The sequence below is a fragment of the Pipra filicauda genome, unplaced genomic scaffold, assembly GCF_003945595.2.
Source record: "Pipra filicauda isolate LSUMZ 115617 unplaced genomic scaffold, ASM394559v2 scaffold687_size377397_pilon, whole genome shotgun sequence".
NCBI classification, from domain to species: Eukaryota; Metazoa; Chordata; class Aves; order Passeriformes; family Pipridae; genus Pipra; species Pipra filicauda.
In genome coordinates this window covers 290,673-310,909 of record NW_024104850.1, presented here as the reverse complement: position 1 = coordinate 310,909, position 20,237 = coordinate 290,673, and the positions used below count along the sequence as shown (strand labels likewise).

Here is a 20,237-nt window from a genome sequence, read left to right as displayed (position 1 = left end):
TTTGAAAACATATGTATGTAGGGTTTATTTTAGAACAATTTCATTTCAAAGGTAAACAGGTATGTTTCCATTTTGGGTGTTATCATCTCTATCTCTCATCTACAGCAATATGGCATAAAGAGAACCTTTAGGGGAAAATGCATAAGTAGAGAAAGGAAAGACAGGATAAGGGTAAGGGAGAGTAAAGGAAAGCAAAGCTGAGAGTGGAAAGATGTCTATAGTCACCGCCCACGGGGTCCAGCGATGGAACTTGGGAGTTGCAGCTTCCATGTCTGTCAGTTGAAGTGGTGGCCTTGATCCATTGGGGGTGGGGGAGGGAAGCCCCCACACTCCAAGAAGTTATGAGTTATTATATCCATGGATGGTGTCCTGGGCCATGCCTTGAGCCTCCAAGGTCTGCTGGGCCTGCGCAGAGTTCCCGTGAGGGGCCTGGTAAACACGTCTCTTCTCGCCTTTTCAGGGCTTGACACCTTCAGCAGCACTGGCAGGGGGGATGGGTCCAGCTGCCTCTTCCCAGCCTGCAAAAGTGCCCTGGCAATCCCAGAATGCATAAATCACTGTGGCAGTTTGAGACCCTCAAAAATCCAATTTCCAAGTCCTAGCCCCCCCCCAATTTGTTTCAGTGTGAGAGGGTTTTCAGACAAAACACAGCTCAGTATGGGGGGAAAGGAATTATATTACAGTTTATTACTTACACAAATAAATACTATAATACATTATATACACAATTCTAACTATCTCTCCTATGGAAAAGCAATATATTTACATTAGATCAAATCCCTCCTTTCCCTCCAATAAAAGTTCTGAAGGGAAGATGAAAAGATCCTTTCCACTTTCAAGGCAGCAGTGTCTCTCCTCTGCAAGGCAGCAGTCATAGCTGGATTTGTCGTAGCTGGAAAATCTCTCTCTCCATTACAACACAGGGGTCTTCTTTCACCCCTCGGCCCTTCAGCTCCAACTGAAGGTCTCTCTCCCGTGGACTGTGAAAGCAGGGACAAGGCTCACCTCTCCACAGTCATATCACGGGGTACTGGGCACCCATGACAGTCCCTTCCGCAGGGGATTCAAGTTCCTCCTGAGTTTAGGGCTTTCAGTTCAGTTTTTGCCCCAAGTGTTCTAGCAGAGCTCCTTTGCTCCGTCTCAAACTGTCAGCATGGCGAAGGGGGGCAGGAAGGCCTCTTCCCCCCTCCACATTCCTCCTGGCTGTCCTGGTCCAGCTCCAGGACATCTCTGAGCTTCTCAGCTTCTCTCTCTCTCTCTCTAGTTGCTGCTGCATTTCAGGACTCCCTTCAAGTGGAAGTCCACCCCCTCCTTCCAAGAGGGATCTCAAAGGGTTTGGAGAAATAAAGCCAGGCTCACCCCAAACAGTCTCTGCTGAGCCTGGTGCTCTGTCTCTCCGTCGGGCATCTCTGTGTCTCTCAGCTTGGCTCTGTGCCACCTCGCTCCTGCTGACTGTCTTCTTGGCTCTCAGCCACAGCTCTCTGTTCGGTGCTGTCTCTGCCGCCGCTCCTGCTGCCCACTCACAGTGGAGAAAAACTCCCTCGGCTCTTGGCCACAGTACTGGGCCCAGTTTAACACTGTTCCGAGTTTCTACAGCCCCAGCCAGGGGGCTGGGGGGTCTTGGCCCCCAGCGGGGCTCCCTGGCCCCCTCTCTCCTCGTGGTCTCAGACCGTGGCTGCTGCTCTTCTTTCAGCTACGTAATCTCTTCTTTTCCGGCCTGTTGTGATATGTTTAATTTTGCAGGGGTGCTGATTGGGTCAACACCAAGAACACCACCTGCTGGGGTTAACCACTTTCCAGCTCCAGGGGAAAACCCTTTTTAACCCAGGACAGTCATGAACCATTTCAGTCTCTGACACTCCTCACCTTGGCCAGTCAGTTCCTGGGAACAGCCCTGGCAGTGCAGCCCCCAAGGGCACACGATGTGCTGCTGGGCTGGAGAGGACCCTCCTCAGCCTGGGCAGCAGGGCTGCAGGGGGGGATTCCCTGACCCTCCCCAGATGGGCCCTTCCTGCCCACCAGCTCCTGCTCCAAAGGGCTCCCACACACCCTGGGCCACTTGTCCCACTTGGGCACTGGAGCTGCCCCAGGGCATCTCTGGGCAGTGGCCAGCTCTGGGACTGCTCTGGCAAGTCATGGCCTGAAGCCACGAGTGTGGAATTTAGGAGATAGTTGAAATCTCTGCAGAATAGAACTCTTGGTGACTGCTGAAGGCTTCATGAACAGCATTGCCACATCTTTTCTTTTTTTTAAATTCATCAATTTTTTGTAGGCGAACACCAGGACTGTGAGACTTGGAAAGAGCAACTTTAGACACGAACCCGCTGCAGCAGCGACTTCCGGGATAGAGCAAAGCAGAAAAACAACAGCCACTTGTGTTATTTATTGTAGGGGTTGCCCCCCCTGAGCTGTGTATTTTTCCCGACCCACGGGGGTCCCGGGGGTCAGCCATGATGTTGCCTGAAAGCTGGGACTGCTCAGGGCTGGAGCGTGGCCCCAGCACAGCCTCTCCCAAAGAAGGACAGGGCAGAGGGGCTCTGGGCTGTGGGCAGCGAGGGCCAGCTGGGCTGGCAGGCAGCTCCGGGGCACCTCTGGGGCTGTCAGAGAGGGGCTGTTCCCGGGCCCTTTGGGCTTCTGGGGGCTTCTTTGGTCTGATTCTGTAGAAGAGACACAGAACTGAGGCAAGAGCAGCAGGACTACAGCTCCTGGCTCCTCAGATGGACCAATGCGGCCGCTCAGCTGGGCTGTGCCAGAAGACGACAGCTCCCGGCACACTGAGGATCCCGACCCTTCCAGCTGGATCCCCCTGGGTGCCATCCTCCACCCTAAGCCCCCCAGGACTCCGCCAGACTGGCAGGGCCACTCAGCCACCCCTGGGACAGCTCAGGGTGCCGCGCAGGGGCCTGGGGTGCGGCAAAGGCCTTGTGAGGGCTCCTGAGCAGCCCGGTGCTGGAAGAGCTGTTGAGTGGGGCAAAGCTCTTGCTGGTCAGTGGGAGAAAGAGAAAAGGTAACAAAAACCATAGTTTCAGTTAAGCTTGAGCAAACGTTATGCATTTAATGTGACTGAAGAGCTCTGAGGCCAGACTCTGCAGTGTGGGGACAGGAAAGGGATGTCCGGGGGGCACGCAGGGCTGTCTGAACATGGGGCTCCTTGGGATGTCCCGAGGAGACATGAGAGCAAAGTGGGGCCTGGAGACACTCTGAGGGCAGCTGAGTGCCAAGGGCTGAGACAGGCCTGTGTCCCCAGGGGCACCCTACCTGTTCCAGCCTCCGTGGTGGCTCCCTGGGACCCGTTGCTGGGGGCAGGTGCCATGTCAACAAGCACTGGGACCTGTTGCTAGCGGCCGGCAGCGTGTCACAGAGGGGCCCTTTGTGACACCCACTGCAGCAGGTGTGCTCAGCACGACCGTGGCCCACGGTGGGCCAGTGTCCGTCAGGACGGCGACCGGACAGGAGAGGAGTGCGGTGCTGGCGAGAAGCCCCCGACTGCAGTCCACATCTTGTCCACGACCCTTGGTGGCCCCGTGGGAACTTGGCGTTTTGCTGAGGCGTTTTGCCAAAGCCTTTTTGCCTGAGGCATTTGGGCCAAGGCCTTTTGGCTGAGGCGCTTTGCCTGAGGCACTTTGCCTTGGCCTTTTGGCCGAGGCACTTTGCCTTTGCCTTTTGGCTGAGGCACTTTGCCTTGGCCTTTTGGCCGAGGCACTTTGCCTTGGCCTTTTGGCTGAGGCACTTTGCCTTGGCCTTTTGGTTGAGGCCTTTTGCTGAGGCCTTTTGCCTGAGGCACTTTGCCTGAGGCAATTTGGCCGTGGCATTTTTCCCGAGGGTGTTCGACTCCACCATTTGGACGCCCTCCGTAGGCAGGCTCCCCTGTGTTCTTTGATTCACAGGATGGAGAGGAGACCCCCCGCCTGCCCCAGGCAGGCCTGGATGGAAGACAGCTCTTCCCAGGAGAGCCGCTCTCCAGGTCTGCAGCTTCCATCCTCCTACGAGGTGACCACCATGCAGCCCCTCAAGCTCGGTGAGTGAGGGGCCCTGTGGGGCTGGGCAGGGCTGGGGCCCACCAACACACCCTGTAGCACACCAGGATCCCACTTTCCTGGCCAGCTGACAATGGGGGCCCCGGGGGTCAGCCATGATGTTGCCTGAAAGCTGGGACTGCTCAGGGCTGGAGCGTGGCCCCAGCACAGCCTCTCCCAAAGAAGGACAGGGCAGAGGGGCTCTGGGCTGTGGGCAGCGAGGGCCAGCTGGGCTGGCAGGAGGCAGCCGTGCTGTGGGAGCCTGGGCCTTTCCTGCCTGTCTGCCATTGCCTTCCTCAGCCCGGGGCACTGGGGCTTTCCCAGGCATGGCAGCTCCTCTGCCGGGCACCCTCCAGCCAGGAGCTGCAAGGGAAGGCCGTGCCAAGGCAGTGGGCAGAGAGCTGGGTTGAGGCCAGATATCCTCTGCCCCCTCCTCTCGCTGGACCCTCTGCAGCTCTCCCTGCTCTTTCCCCCCTTAGATGCCAGCTGGTTGCCCATCTACAAGGAGGAGCAGGAAGCTGTTGATTCCATCCTGGCCTTTGTCACCAGCCCCAACAAGGTAACTGGGGCCAGCTGGAGGGCGGCTGTGCTGCTGTCTTCTGGCAGGGGCTGTGCTGCCCAGCTGCTGGAGGGGTGCTGGCAGGGCAGGGCTGCTTCTCCTGCAGGGCACTGCACCCCCAGTGCTGCGGTCCCACTGGCTGTGTCCGCCCACTCACAATCCATGTTTGTGTCTCTGTCCCCCGGCTGGCAGGAGGAGAGAGACAAGGCCACATTTCTTCAGAGCATCTCCATGCTGTGCCGAAGCGCCTTGAAGCACGGCCTGACCCAGGGCCTGGATCTGTTCTGTGACATGTACCAGCTGGCAGAGAACATCAAGGTGAGGGCACTCTAGGCAATGTGGCAAAGGGAGCAAAGCCCCCTGGCACAGGCAGCCTGTGCGGACAGCACTTGGGCGGGTCAGGGACTGGAGGCCCTGGGTGCTGGCAGCTGCCAGCAGGTGCCATCCTGGTTGTGCTCTGCAGGCGCTGCTGGAAGAAGAGCCAAGGGACCAGCTGTGCACAGACCTTCGGCATCTTTCCATGCTGGCTCTGGAGAAATTGAGGTACCTGCCCATCCGTCATGGACCCCCTGGCCCAGAGGTCCGATGCCACCCGCACGAGTCGTCGAGGGGCTGCTCCCAGCACCCGTGTGCAACCAGTGTCCTGCCCTCTCCCTGCAGCTTGGTGGACACAGCGCTGGAGGGCAAAGCCAAAAGCCTCCTCCACGCGTGTTTCTCAAGTGTCTTCTGGCTGCCTGCAGAGAAGGAAATGCCAAAAGCAGACCTTGCCCTCTATATGAAGGTAAATGCTGGCTAAGCTCCAGAGGCCTCCAGCCCCTCTGACCTTCTCCCTGGCTATCCCATGCTGCCACAGGAGCGGGATCCCAGGCAGGGCAGGGTCTTTCCCACCCTCATGCCTCTGTCCTTTTCCCATGGGCCTGGCCGCATCCTGTGCCATAGGCTGCTATGCCCTCTAAGACTGTCTATGTCCATGTCTCTCCAGGGAAGTGTGGGCATCCTCCTCCTCCTCCTGTGGCACAGGGGGTTCAGATGGCTCTCCTGGGGCTGGGAAGAACAGCAGAATGACTGCCACTGCTCTCTGTTCCTTGCAGACCCTGAACTCCATGGACAGCATGCTGAGGACAGTGGTGCTCAGCTTTCCTGCCTCTCGAGTCAGCGAGGAGCTGCAGGGCATCTTGGAGGTCTGGCACAAGCAAAAAGGGGGGGAGTCCCAGAGCTGTTCCTCAGCCTGGAGGGGAGGGTTTGCCCACTGCTGGCTGAGTGGTGCCCAGAGCAGTGCTGAACAGGCAGAGTGCCCTGCGGGGAGGGTGCCCACCTCCTGTGGGGAAGCGGGGGCAGGCCCCAGGCTCTTGTGGAGCACAGGGGCTGCAGAGGGTGGCACCTGCCCTCCTGTATGGCCATGAGGTTGGCTCTGGGCCTGTGTGCCCGACCTGGGCAGGAATCCAGGGGCAAACACCCCACTGCAGACTTTGCTGGATGGGAGAGGAACCCTTGAGGGATGGGGTGAGCACGGCCCAGCAGTGGAGCTGTGCTGCTGGTGTTGGAGTCTGCTCCCAGGGCTCACCCGCTGCTTCTCTTGTCCCAGCTGCTGCTGGACTTTACCAGCTGTGAGAGAGAGGCTGTGAGGGAGAGGGCCATGGCAAGGATCGATGTGCTGACCCGTGTGCTGTCTGACTATTCCACTCTGCAGGTAAGGACCAGGCCCCCTCCAGCCAGGCCATGCCCCCATCCCTGCTGCTCTCCATGCCAGGGCTGCTGCCCACATGGCTGCTCTGAGAGACGGGGACGCAGGGCTCTGCACAGCCTGGTCTCTCCAGGAATCCAGCCCTGGGCAGACTCTCAGATGGGGGGCTTTGGCACCACCTTTGTGCCCTCAGCCCTTCTGCTCATGCCTCCCTCATCCAGGCCAATGCCAACGTCAGAAGAGGCACTGCTGGACCTGTCTGCTCTGGGGAGATCCAGCTCCCACTCCTAGGAAAGCTGCTGGGGCGTCTCATCCTTTTCCGGTTCTCCGAGGAACAGACAAGCTGTGCAGCTTTCCATGCTCTTTTTGCCCTGGCTGAGTTCATCTGTAAGTAAAAAAGGCAGAGCAGTGCTGGGCTTCATCTGCTCTATCTCCTGATAGATCTGCTTCCTGATCTCCTTTGCCCCTCCCAGCTGCTTCCCAGAGCTTCCCAGCTGCCCCTTTGCTGCAGATGCTGAGTGCTCTGCTCAAGGCCAGGATCTGTTTGCTGCTGCTCTCCTTCCTCCCCTTCCTTTCAGGAGCTTGCAGCCCACTGGTTTGTGGGCCCCACAGGCAAAGCCCCTCTTGACTTCCCTGTCCCAAAGCCACGTCTTCCCTGGTGGGGAAGAGCAGATCCCCCACCCTGGCTGGTCCCTCCAGTGCCTGTAGCAAGAAGCTGTTCCTGATGCCCTCCCGAAATCCTGGACTGCTCCTGTCCTGCCCCCTTGCCAGCAGATGCCAGGGAGGTTTGGTGAGCTTGCTGGCAAAGCTGCTCTGCCTTCCTGACTCTTGTGTGTTTGCCCCGGTGTTTAGTCGAATCCAGGCTAAAGGACAGAGCAGACCAAGTCCACTGGGAAGCCGTGACCACCTCCGCGCTGTGTTCTCTGAGCGCCAGGGACTGTGCCAAGGTAAGGAGCTGCGCCCTTGCTGGGACTCCTGTCCGTGGCACCAGCAGGGCACTGGTGTGAGCCAAAGGACCCCGCAGCAGTGGGGCTGGCGTGCCCTCAGCTCCCTGGGGAGAGGGTTCCCGCCGTCCTTGAACAGGGACAGCACGAGGGCTGCACTCCAGTGGCCCAGCAGCAGCTTCAGCCCCAGCAGGAGCTCCAGTACTCCTGGCCACCAGCAAGTCCCTGGTTCTCGGTGGGGCCAGCAGCCTGTGCCCATGAGCCCTCCTCCCCCAGCAGGAGGACCCTCTCTGCTCATCTTTTGCCATGCAGGGACTGCAGGCACTGCTGCCAGCTTTGCTGTGGGCACTGCTGTCAGCAGTGGTGGGCACGTCCGGCCAGGGCCCCTCGATCTGCTCAGCCAAGCAGCTCCATCAGGGCACTCAGCGTGACATCTCTTCCTTCCTTGCTGCCATAGGCCTTTGGAAAACACCTGCAGTCCCACGAGAGGACGGATGTCATCCTCGTGGCCATCGAGGCGTTGGGAGATGCCAACATCCTCGACCAGCAGGTGCCCAGCAGCCTGCTGGATGTGGCCTTGGAGGACCCGGACGTCTGGCTGACGGACGTAAGTGGCCTGTGGCTGCATTGTCGTGCCCTTCAGCCCTCTGGGGCCTTGTTCCTCCCTGCATCCCTCCCTCCCAAGCACACGTGACTCGGGCCCCCCAAGCCACCTCAAGGCAGCAGAGAGGAATGGGAAGGGCAACTGAGCACATGGCTGCACTCCGGGGGCAGTGCCATCCTCACCTGTATCCCCTGCAGGCGCCCAAGATAGTCAGCAGCATCCTTGAGAGCCTGCCATACTGCAGCACACAGGCAGCGTGGGAGAGAGCGGAGTCACTGCTTCGCCTGATGACCAACCTGTACCCCACCACAGTGGTCATCCTCCTGTGCAAGGCGGCTCTTCAAGGAGACAGGTACTGGCCCTGACGGCCTTGAGGGTGGGCTTGTTCCCTGTGGGGAGAGGGACCCCAAGACTCTCTGGCTGCCAGAGCCAAGGAATGCTGCGGGACAGCCTGCAGAGTCAGGCCCTCCACCCCCCCACGCTTTCCAGCCCTGCTTCACAGCAGCCAAAGCTGGCCCAGCCAGCCCAGCAGCCCCAGAACACGGCCCTGCCTGCGGGCAGGGCCCCCGGGGACGCGCAGCCAGGGCTCCAAGGGGCAGGTTCTGGGGGGCTGCTCCAGGCCACAGCACTGTGGCTGAGGCAGCCCTGCTGACAGTGCTCTGCCTTCTCTGCCTTCCAGCACTGCGCCGGAGCTGTGGGAGCTGATGTCCTCCATGCCAGAGACGCTGGCCAAGATCTTGGAGGACTTTGCCAACCTGCTGCACAGACAGTGCTTCCGCTGCTCCACAGAAGGCCCCCGCACCCAGCCCATGGCTGTGAGTGACCACTAAAGGCCCTGGTCCCCTCCCGCCAGCCCTGCAGGCTCTGCCGGCCCCTCACGGCTCTGTTTGCTCCTGCAGTCGTCCTCCAGGAAGGCTGAGTGGGAGGAGTTGGCTGACGAGCCCGACGTCGAGAGCCACCAGGGCTGTCCAAACGTGAGGACGGCCAGGCTGCTGCTGGAAGGGCTCGTTGGGCTGTCGCAGAGAGCCGAGATGGTGAGCAGGGCGGTGTCAGGGGCAGCCCTGTCAGCAAACGGGGGCTGGGGCTGTGTGGAAAGCAGTGGCTTGGCCTGGCCTGGGACTCAGAACGTGGGGTGACTGCTCCAAATGCCCTCCCTGCCACGGTGGGGCCTGGGGTGGCTGCCTGAGGAGCTTTTCAGGCACGACCCTCTTCACCCAATGGACATTCTCTTCTCTCTACAGGCCAGAAACATTGAACTCTTCCTGCCGGGCATGATGAAGATCCTGCAAGTTGGCAGCGAAGACGCCAAGATGAAGATCCTGCTGGCCTTGCAAAACGTTCTGCGTCAGCTGAAGAAGAGCAAGGCCAGCTTCATCGCTGTGCAGCTTGTGGGGAGGCTCCTGCCCCTCTTTGACTCGGTAAGGCTGATGTGGAGCCTGAGCCCCTCAGATGGGCGCTGGGCAATGACAGCTGCCCTGCAGCCCAGCCCTGCGAGCAGCACTTGGAGCCAGCTCCACTCCCCTGGGCTCTCCTGGGATGGCTTCTGGGCCATTCAGCCCAGTGCTGCTTCTTCTGGGATGTGAGGCCGCAGCCGCTGCCCTCCCCGCAGCCATGATCACGGCCCTCTGCACTGTGGGCAGGGAGCTGCTGTTTGCAAAGCTCCCTTTTCCTGCTTCCTGCCAGGAGTGCAGCGAGCTGCGAGAGCTGTCCATCCGCATGCTCGCAGAGCTGCTGCAGTTGGTGGTCGGCAGGGATGAGAAGAGGATGAGGAAGGAGGTGTGGCGGGCACTGGTGCCTCTCCTCTTCCGCATGAGCGACCAGGTCCCCAGCGTGGCCAAGGTACAGCGCTGAAGGCTGAGCCCTGACACACAGAGGGCTGGGCTGACACCCCCCAGGGCTCCTGGGCATCGGGGCAAGGGGCTGCTGGCAGCGGGCAGCGCTCCCCCAGCACAGCCCGTGGGAAGGTCCGTGCGGAGCCAGCGCCAGCAGGGCCGGAGAAGCTGGCACGGCCCTGTGCAACACCTGCCCTGCCTGCTCCTGCAGGGCTCGGCAGCAGCCCGTGACCACCACGGCCTGAGCAGGGGCATCCCCACAGGCTGTGTCAGAGGCCAGGCCTTTGAGCCTCCATGCCTGTCCCCCAGGGCTGTCCCCAAAAGGCTCCCAGACATTTGGGCTAGGGCATGTCCCAGCTTCCTAAAGGCAGGATCCCCAGGAACAGGAATGTCTCCTTGCCCAGGCCCCCGGGCCATCTCTCAGCTCATGCTGTCCTGCAGGCCTCCAGGGAAGCCCTTCTTGCTGCCGCAGAGCTGCTGAGGTGGAAGACGCTCAAGCACCTGCTGCAGAGAGAGCGGCTGTGGGAGCTTGGAGCGTGCTTGGTAAGGACAAGCTGAGGGGCCCGGGCTGGGGGAGGGCTGCTCCCATCCCATGTCTGGGCTGGGGGCTCTGCAGCTGGGCAGAGCCTGGAGCTGCATCCCTGTTGCTGCCCTCAAGAACAGAGCCCCAGGGGCTCTTCTGCTGGCCCCTGTCCCTTCCCTGTAGCCAGCAGGAGGGGAGGCCTCTCCGTCCCAGGGGGTGCTGGCAGGAGGCACTGCTCCAGCCAACTGCCCCAACCCTGGAGAGATATGCCTTGTTCTCTCTGCAGCTGCAGAAGAGCAGGAGCAGGGCTGAAGACTTCATCCACCAGAGCCTGCCCTACCTGCAGGACCCTCAGGCCAACGTGCGCCTGGCGGCCGTCAGGTTCATCGGTGAGTGCCAGCCCCTGCAGTGCCTCTGGGGCAGCCTGGCCCCTGTGCCACTGCTGCCCCAGCAACGAGGGGCAGTCCTGGGGCTGCCCCAGCCCCGGCCACCCAGGGCAGGGCCTTGCCTCCCTCTGCCAGCCCTGCCCACACAGCACGGCTTGGTGGCTGCCTTGCTCAGTCCCACTGCCCTGAGCTTCTGGGGGCTCCTGGGCTCAGCCCTGCTGAGGGGGAGAAGGGGAGGTCTGGGGGCCCTGCTGCTGGGAGCAGGCTGGGGAGCAGGGGCTAATGGAGCTCTGTGCCCAGGACTCATCACACGGCGCCTGAGGGAGCAGACCACAGACAGTCAGGCTGACATCCTGAGCGGTGAGTGGGGAGCGTGGTCTGTCGGGAATCCAGAGGCTCTCTGCAGACGGGGGTTTTTATCTGGGCTCTGTTTCTTTCCCTCACAGCACTTCAGCCCTTGGAGAATGACTGGGACATCTCTGTCAGCTCCCTGGCAGCTCGGACAACCTCCTTCTGAGGAGTCCTTGCGTGCAGCAAAGACCAAGAGGCCTCCTGCGAGCACTGCGCTGCTGCTGGCCGTGAGCCCGGCAGAGGTGCAGCTTGCCTTGGCTAAAGGACTGGGGCTGAATAAAGCTGCAACAACGTGCCCAAAGCCCTGGTGTCCTTCAGTCCATGGTGCTGAGTGTGCCGAGCCGACCGTGTCCTTCCTGGGCTGTCCCGCAGGCAGCGGGACGCTCCCCCCTCAGCACCCCTGGCCCCAGGCTTGTGGGACAAGCTGAGCCCTGGTTGGGGCTTTCCCCGGGAGAAGCCGCCTTGGCTAAAGGACAAGCTGCTGCCCGAGCCTTCTCACCCCATTTCAGGGCCACTGCCAATGTCACCCTGCCCTCTGCCGGTGTGAAGCTATTCCCCCTTGTCCTGTCACTCCAGGCCCTCGTCCAAAATCCCTCTTCAGCTCCCTTGGAGCCTCTTTTAGGCACTGGAAGGGGCTGCAAGGTCACCCCAAAACCTTCTCTTCTCCAGCCTGGGCAGCCACAGTTATCCCTGTGTCCCCACACGGTGCCCCACTCTGTGACCCCTGTGTCCTCCCAGGCCCAACACCCCAGGAGGTGGCACGGCAGCAAGCCCTGTGCTGCAGCCATGTGTTGGTTTGGACCTGGCTTCCTGCCAAGTCCCCGAGACCCAGGGAAAAAGCTTACTTCCCAGAGAGAAAAAAAAACCAAATAGCAGAGCTAGAGCAAAAATATAGATGTACATATAGCACAGTTATATCCAGTAAGAATACTCATCATGGCTGGGCTTCGCAAACGAAGATTTGGGGAGGGCACTACCCAAGTTTGTTGTAAGAGCGTTGGTGGCTGAAAAGGCCAGTATGAGATAGACATGTTCTGTTGCAAAAGGCACAGCAGAAAGACTCCTTAGGTGGTATATTCTGCAAGGCACGATTCTTTCTGCGTTGTCTTTTCTCCTCAAGAGTGATCCTGCTGCGTTCTCAAAGGAGACAGCTGAGTTATAGATGGGGTGTCTCCAGACCTCCCGACTGGAGGTCAGAGTAGACCAGTTATGGTGATCAATATGGCCAAGGCTGAGATGTTTTTTCAGGGAGTCCTTGTATCTTCTCTTTGGGGCTCCTCTCTTGTGGCAGCCAGTGGCAAGTTCACCATAAAGCAAGATCTTAGGGAGGTGGTGGTTGGTCCTTCATCCTGGAGATGTGCCCTGCCCAGCACAGCTGTGTTCTCAGCAACATGGCCTCAATACTTGTGACTGCTGCTTGCTCTAGAACAGATGTATTGGTCACATAATCTGACCAGTGGATGTTTAGGATTGTGCAGAGGAAGCGTTGATGGAAGTGTTCTAGGAGACGCAGGTGGTGGCAGTAGATGACCCATGATTCAGATCCGTATAATAGAGTAGACAGCACTATGGCTCTGTAAACACTGATCTCTGTACTTTTCTTCAGGTATTTGTTTCGCCAAACTCTTTTATGAAGCTTTCCAAAAGCACTATATGCCTTTGCTAACCTGTTGTCTATCTCCCCATCAATCTTACCATCCGAGGAGATGAGGCTACCTAGGTATGCTGGGTTGTATCTGCTCCCAAATCACACCCAGGGACAGTTTCACAAAGGTGCAGAAGGAGGGTTTGATGTACAATTGAAGAGCTGAGTTCAAGGAATGTGGATGTATTTTTGTGGTGCTGGTTGAGCAGCCTGGGTCCATCAGAGTAATGTCAGACAAAATAACTTTGCTCCTGCAGGATTCTGTGTGTGGAATGTGTGAAACGTGGTTGTTCTTCTGGCAGGATAAGAAGTTTTGCCTTCATTGCTGTATCTAAAACGGGGTCTGGGGCTTGTGTAAACTTCAGTGAAATCCAAAGTGAATCCATCAGGCTCCATGAAACCATCCCACCTTCACCCTGCTGGAGTCTGTCCGGGTGCTCTGGTGCTGTGGCACGGTGTCATCCAGGGAGAATTTGAGCAATAAGGGACTGGGCTACAAGGCAGGTTTCTAAAGAGTTTTACAAAACTGCTCCCCCTCAAAAAACCTCAGAAAATAAGTTTGTCATCTGTTACCAGAAGAATCACTGAAAACACCCTTTGTGCCACTCTGTGAACACCAAAATAATGGAATGGCATGGACTTGCACTGTAAGTAAATCAGAGATTGTTTGTAGGAATCCCCAAATTAGAAGAAAATCCAGATCCCTCATCTGTGGTAAAATGTCCTGTGAGCAGGACTGAAATGTGCTGCACACACACGTGTTAGAGCACATCATGGAAATAGGGGAGATTGGAAAACCGTTTTCACATTTAATGACATTTCAGTTTTAACAGTTCATTTAAAACCCGAATAAAAATTTGTAAATCCGAGGAGTTTCCCTTAAAAAATTAATTAAAACATTGATTTTCTGGGGTTTTTTTGTAATTCTGTCTTATCTAGGTTTTGTAGAGGACTCAGATGTGAATATTCAATCTGCTGCCTGTGACAATGCCTGACTTCACTTACAATATTTTTAAGAGTTATACACTGTTTAATCTCATTCTCATACCTGTGATCTTAGACTTGTGTGATTCTGCTGCTGTTTGTAACAGAGAATTTCCTTTGATTCACTGTGAGAGCTCTCCGTGGAATGATGAACAGTAGTAATAATATTAATCATTTATAGAGTGCTTTCTATGTTCAAAATACAGAATAATCTTTAAATGAGCTCAGCTTTGCTCTCAGATATGTGAGTTAACTCTTCATTGATTTGAAAAAAATTGTTACCTGACATACAATTTTGTTTTATTTTCTAGTCTTACCGGGTATTTTGGAAAGGGTTTCTTTATTTTTGTAGGGCAGAATATTGTCTTATCTTAAGTTTGAGATCTTAAAAGGTTTGCAAAGGACATGGAGGTTGCTGTGGTGTCCTCTGATGATTTCAGCTGATCAACTGAATGCTTCCAATCCTTTTACCTGTGAGGGGACTGCAGGCCATGCTGGAAAGCAGGTGTTACTGCAGGGGACTTTTTCTGCTGTGTGCAATGGAGTTAGCTTATAAACTCCTAAGGGGAGCATTTTTCTGGTGAATTCAGAAATTTTTACCAGTGTATCACAGGCACAAGAATTAACAGTAACATTTGGAATTTGCAGTTATCCCACAACTTTTCTAGAAGATCAGTAATTTCTGAGAGCTGGCTCCTGTTTGCAGTACAGAGCAGTCAGCTCTGCCACTGCAGGGTTGCTCCATGTGTTGGTTGGTTTATTTTCCAAGGTTTATAAGTACCATAAACTGTTGCCAAAAGCAGGAGAAATGATGAATAATATTTTTTCTCCCCAATAGCCAGAATTTTGTGTGAGTGAGTGTTATTGGTATAAATAGCAAGTCTTCTTTTGAGTAGGAATAAGACTTAGTTCCTAAAGGCAGTGAATTGTAGCAGACACAAGGTCTAACATTTGTTCTTCTCCCCCCTTTCTTGTTTTTTCCTAACAGATAACACTCATTATTCTGTGGTAAATGATACTCAGATGTTCTGCAGCAGCAGGAAATTCAATGTATGGGTACCATTAAAGGCCTGATTCCATTTTCTAACTCCACAGTGCAAGTGAATGGATCCAACAGCCAGGGCAGCTTGATAAGTGATGCTGTAACAATTGTCAGGCCTCCAGGAGGTGAGTATGAAAAAGTGCTTTTTCTGTGCATGTAACAATTCCACAAACACTCTGTTGAACAAAATATTATTTATTATCTCAGCTGAGGACTGGAAGTTCAGAAGAATATGTTTGGATTAGTAGTTCTTCCTAACAAAATTGTTCTTTTTGGCTTCTAATTTGTCACATGGTTAACTTTAGGAACTAGAGAATGAAAACAGTTGTGTAGGTATCATATTGTGAAGGTGAGAGGTGTATTATATACTTAATTATTTTTCTGTGAATGGTGGTGTATTCTATCAGGGACAGGTAATCTTGTCCAAGAATATAGAGACACTCACCTGCATTTTGTAACCTGTTTTAGAATAGAAGTTGGAAGTGCTGACAAGGAGCACTCACTGGATAGACTTAGAGAATTTGTTTAATAATAGTAATATAAACCACTGGCAATATATTGAGCCAGAATCCACCAAGTTCTTTAGTTGTAAGAAAGTCAGTTCCAATGTGCTGATTTACAGTGACTGAGGCTCTAAACCCCTCTGGCTGTTCTCTTCATAACAACTGGAAATGAGAGAATTGAGCAAATACACCCTGAACACTGTGAGTGTTTTGTTCTGTGGTTTTGTTTTGGTTGGTTGTTGGTTGGTTTTTTTTTATGTCAAGAAAGCTTTTCCATTTCTAGCTGGTGTAGGTGTGTCCCTTTTGCATTCCCTTTTCATGCCCATCCTGGAGAATCAGCTTTGGTTGAATAAATGCCAATGGAAACAATTAATTTAAGGCAGTTTTGAATTCTAATGTGAGAGCCCAACAACTCTTGATCTTGAGAGATGTGTAGGTGTAGCTGTTGAGTAAGAATAGTGTAGAGTGACTTACATGCCATTTTAAGGAAAAGGAAAACAAAAACAAAGAAAAGAGAAATCCCACAAACCTTAGAGCTCAAAGATACAGTTAAACTGAAACAGTTTGCTTGCAAACAGATGGATTAGGTTTGGGTCTAAACCAGCAGAAAGACTTCAGGAAAGTGAATAAATCCAATACAGAGTTTGTGTGACAGATGACTGAGAAATAAGGAAAAGGTCAATTTCCAGCACATTTTAGACTTTTCCAATTTTATTGTCCAGTTGCACCTAATATTAACAAATATACTTTGTTATATAATAGTAAAACTGCATCTGAGTTTCACTGCTCATTTAAGACTGAGCAGTAAGACAATGTTATTTCTAATTGCAGTGCCACATTTTAATTTTTGCACAGCAAAATTTGGTAGTGAAAATGTTACCAAATGACAAAGTAAAGGATCTTTAAAGATAAGCAAGGCTGTGCACAGATTTATGACATCCATGTTTATCACAATTAGAAAACTTATAGCTTTGAAATTATCTTTTTTATCACCTTGTGGTAGTTTAAAAGCAATACCTCATTGGTTAAATAGGTTTTAGTTCGTGCTTTCTTTTAGTTAATGCTCTGAAAACGTGTTATCCTAATTTGCACATAAAATCCTGCTGAAAAGCACGTGGCATTCCCTAGGGATATGTGTGTTTAAGTAGAATTAAATTAGCAGTGAGAGTTATTAAAGAAATCTTCCATACTAGGACAATGTCTGTTTGCTTTACTGTGCTGTTTATTACAATGACTCTTTAAATGCTCTACAATTCCAGTGCATGGTAAATGATGAGTGTAATGGTGATTTTACACTGGGCTGTGTTCAGTGCCTTCACACTTTGTAAATCATTCAATGAAATCTGGGTGCCATTAAATAAGAAGAAATTTTTTTTTTTTTACTTCAGCAGCCAAGATTTCACTGAGACAGAAGTTTTGTTTGATCAAAGAGTGAGAGAGATCTCATTAGATACAAAACCTTTTAATGAGTGTGAATATGCAGTATTCTCTTTTCGAGGATAAGACAAACAATGCTGTTTCAGGAATTTCCATTGTGGGGAGTACTTGATGGAACTGGATGGAAGATTGTACAAAAGGGAGAGTGACAGAGGACAAAGGAGTGTTCCATTGTGAAGTTACTGCTGATCACTGTTTTACAATTATGAGACATTTTTTTTCCAACATGCATTTCTTTATTTACACTGTATATATTTATTCACAGTTAAAAATTTCTCTGTGGGATTTTTCTCTGTAGTTTCAAAAATGAATTTTAAAAATCTGAAATTTTATATCTGAATTCTTGAAACTCTTTGCATAATTAAAATATTTTTCCTTCATATAACTTGTTTCCAAGCAAACATTAGCTTGGCTACCATGTCAAAGGGGATATCCTTGTGCTGTAAGGTGTGGAAAATGTAAATCCCTGCAAAATTCTGAGACAATGAGACACAAAGACCACTGAGAGTGAAGAGAGAAAAGGAGAGAGAAAGGGAAGATACAGCAGTTTATTCTTTTCCATAGTAATGATACTTGCCAAACATACCTTAATGTCTGAGATATCTGATGTTGCTTTTTGGCTTTTTTACTGTCATCAGGTGAGTGAATATGACCTTTATGCAAAATAAGCCAAGATCACAATTTTTTTTCAAACTAAAAATAACTTCTTAATTTTCAACTTGTGTTAAAGAAACCTTTTTCCAGAGTTCTCTGCTGTCTTGCCATATAATTGAAGTGAGGGAAAGAAAAAGTGCCCACATATGTCCGTCATGCCAAAGCCAAGGAAATCAAGATTTGGCCTTCTACCTGCATTTTAGAGAAAAACTGTCACAGCTGTCTCCCAAATAACTTTGATAGAAGGAAAAACAAAACTAGACTTGAGTTCAGTTTGTGTTCCTCTCAGGAGGTGTCTTTGCTGACACCGTCCCTGCTCTTCTGCACTCCCAGGGAGCGCTGGGACTTTGTTTTTCTTGGTGATTTGCTCCCTTCCAGCCCAGTCTGCAGCCACTTGGGATTTCTGTCTAATCAGAAGTTCTGCTCAGCTTTACTGAGCAAGTGAGAAGCAGAACTGGCACACAAACTCTCCGTAGTCTGTAGTGTATTAATGAGTAAAATTCTCCCAGTTTTAGGCAGAGAGTTGTGCTATTTATCACAGCAAATAAAGTAAGGAAGAATTAGTAAGAATGGGGCAATGGTTGTAATTCTTCTGCATATATCTGAAATATTTCTTTGTGTGACCTCCCTTTCATCACTTCATATTTGTGCGTCTGTTATTTTCCTTTTCTGTGACTGTTTCAGAAGAAGGGATTTTCTGTTCTTGTCTTCCCAGCTCATAACTTTTATTCCTAGGATCAACTGTCTTCTCACATTTTTAAGAAAGTAGATTTTGATGATGTGGTAAGTATTAGTGAGCACAGTATGAGTGAAGTCTTGCCAGAGATTTCATTACGACTTCCTTACATTCACATCCTACATTTATAGCACTATGTTGGCTTTTAAATTTATTTCTAAAGTTGTCTGGACTTTAGAGAAAAAAAAGAAAGAAAAAACAGGAAAAAATGAGAAAAAAATAAACAAAAAGAAAGAACAAAGAAAAAAGACAAAAAAAAAAGAAAAAAAGAGAAAGAAGAGAAAGAAAAAAAGAAAAAAGGAAAAAAAAAAAGGAGAAAAAAAAGAAAGAAACGAAAGAAAGAAAAAGGAGATAATAAAAGAAGACAGAAAAACTAACCCCCAAAAGTCCTATCCTTTCTCGCCGCAAGGACTACAACTCCCACAATGCACCGCGCGGGGCGGAAGCCCAAAGAGGGCGGGCAGGGGCCGAGGCCGCGCGCTGATTGGCTGCGGGGCGGGTTTCTAAGGACGATGCGCGCGCAGAGCGAGCGCCATTTTGTCCGCGTGGAAACGAGTGGGGAAGAGGCGGCGTCCGCTGCGCTGAGCTGTGAGTGCTGGGGGGGGCGGCGAGAGCGGGGTCTGGGGATCCCCTCGGGGGCTGCGGGGAGCGCGGGTGTGGGTGGAAAGGCTGGAGGGCTCGGGAGGGTTTAGCGCGGGGGTTCGGGGGTTCCCAGGGTCTTTGTGAGGGGTCCCTGAGGGGGTTCGGTGTCCTGAGGGGACTCAGGGGGAAGTTTGAAGGTCCCTGAAGGGGTTTGAAAGTCTCCGAAGGGGTTTTGGTTTCTGAGGAGATTTGAGGTGTCGGAGATGGGCTTTGGGGGTCTCTGAGGGGGCTTGGGGTCTTGGGGGATTTTTGGGGACCTTTTAGGCAGTTTTGGGGTCTCTAGGGGGTTTACGGGGTCCCAGACGTTTTTGAGAGTCCCTGAGGGGGAGTGGGGGGTCCTTGAATGGGCTTGGGGGGGTCCCAGGTGGGTTTTGTCGGTCACTGAGAAGGTTTGGGGGGTCCGGGGGAGGGATGAGGTCTCTGAGGGGATTTGAGAGGATCTTGAGGAGGTTTCGATGTGTCGAGGGGGGGATTTCAGAGGTTTTGAGAGGATTTTGGAGTGTCCTCTAAAGCCCAGCAGTGGGGTTCAGGGGGTCCCCCAGCTGCAAGGGGAGGGGTCCTAGGGATGCCCCCCAAAATCCGGGGGGGGAGATGTACCACATCCGGGTAAGGGGATCCCAGTGCCCCAGTATATCCCAATGACCTCCCAGTGATCCTCGGTATGGCCCAGTAACCCCTCAGTGACCACCCAGTGTGTCCCAGTGACCTCCCACTGCCCCCCAGGATGGCCCAGTGATCCTGCAGTGAGCACCCCGTAACCCCCAGGATGGCCCAGTAACCTGCCAGTGTCCCCCCGTGTGTCCTGGTAATTTCCCAGTAACTCCCCAGTCCCTCCCAGTGCCCCCTGTTTCCCCCCAGTGTGTCCCAGTACCCTGCAGTAATCACCCAGTGCCCCCTGAAGCCCCCCAGCTGTCCCCAGTGCGTCCCCAGATGCCCTTGGCCTTTCTGTGAGTGTGGTGGGGGCGTTTTTGTGGTCAGAGGGTCCAGGGGGGCTCCTGGGGCGAGATGGAGGGTTGGGGACATCAGGGATGGGGTTTGGGGACAGTGGGGAGGCGTTTGGGGACAGTTGAATTGGGGGTGTCAAGGGGGGAGTTGGGGCCATGGGGAGGTCCTGGGGACATTGGAGACACCGGGGGGTCCCGGGGTGTCCAGGGGGGATCTGGGGACACCAAGAGGGTCTCGGGGACACCAGGGAGGGTCTCAGGAATCACCTGCTCTTGGTGAAGCCCCTCCCCCCCCAGGCTTCTTTAACCCCCCCCAAATGTCCCTTAACCTCAATTTTCCCTTTAATCTCCTCCCCCCACAGATCCCTTTGATGTCCCAATGCCACAAAAACCCTTTTTAACTCCCCCATATACACCCCCAACCCCCCTCAAATCCTCATCCAACCCCTCCAGATCCCTTCAAATCTCCCCCAGCCCCCCCTCAAATCCATTCCAACCCCCCCAAAGAGGGATCACCCTGCACCCTGGGACAGGAACACAGTGGGCTGTACTGGGGGCACTGGGCTGTACTGGGAGGGCACTGGGGGGGGCTCAGGTGTCCCAGGACAACGTGGCCAAGCTCCAGGAGAGATCTGGGCAGCAGTGAGGAGGTACTGGTCTTTCCTGGTCTGTCCTGGTCTGTCCTGGTTTGTACCCCCAATCCCCAAAGCCCCTCCCCAGCTCCCCCAGGACCCTCCCGCTCCCCAAAGTC

At 53.5% G+C, this 20,237-nt stretch overlaps 1 protein-coding gene across 1 annotated transcript; it reads left to right on the top strand.

The window, feature by feature from the left end:
- The first annotated feature begins 3,706 nt into the window (after positions 1-3,706).
- LOC114000427 lies at positions 3,707-11,065 on the top strand. Its single transcript, XM_027744730.2, has 19 exons — positions 3,707-4,018; positions 4,496-4,575; positions 4,768-4,893; positions 5,039-5,118; positions 5,236-5,356; positions 5,667-5,756; positions 6,161-6,265; positions 6,481-6,646; positions 7,112-7,206; positions 7,661-7,810; positions 8,005-8,159; positions 8,487-8,622; positions 8,707-8,841; positions 9,049-9,225; positions 9,491-9,646; positions 10,081-10,182; positions 10,449-10,551; positions 10,849-10,908; positions 10,995-11,065. Exons 1-19 carry the CDS (start codon positions 3,889-3,891, stop codon positions 11,063-11,065), a joined length of 2,238 nt encoding a protein of 745 aa, XP_027600531.2. The 5' UTR covers positions 3,707-3,888.
- The last annotated feature ends 9,172 nt before the right edge of the window (positions 11,066-20,237 follow it).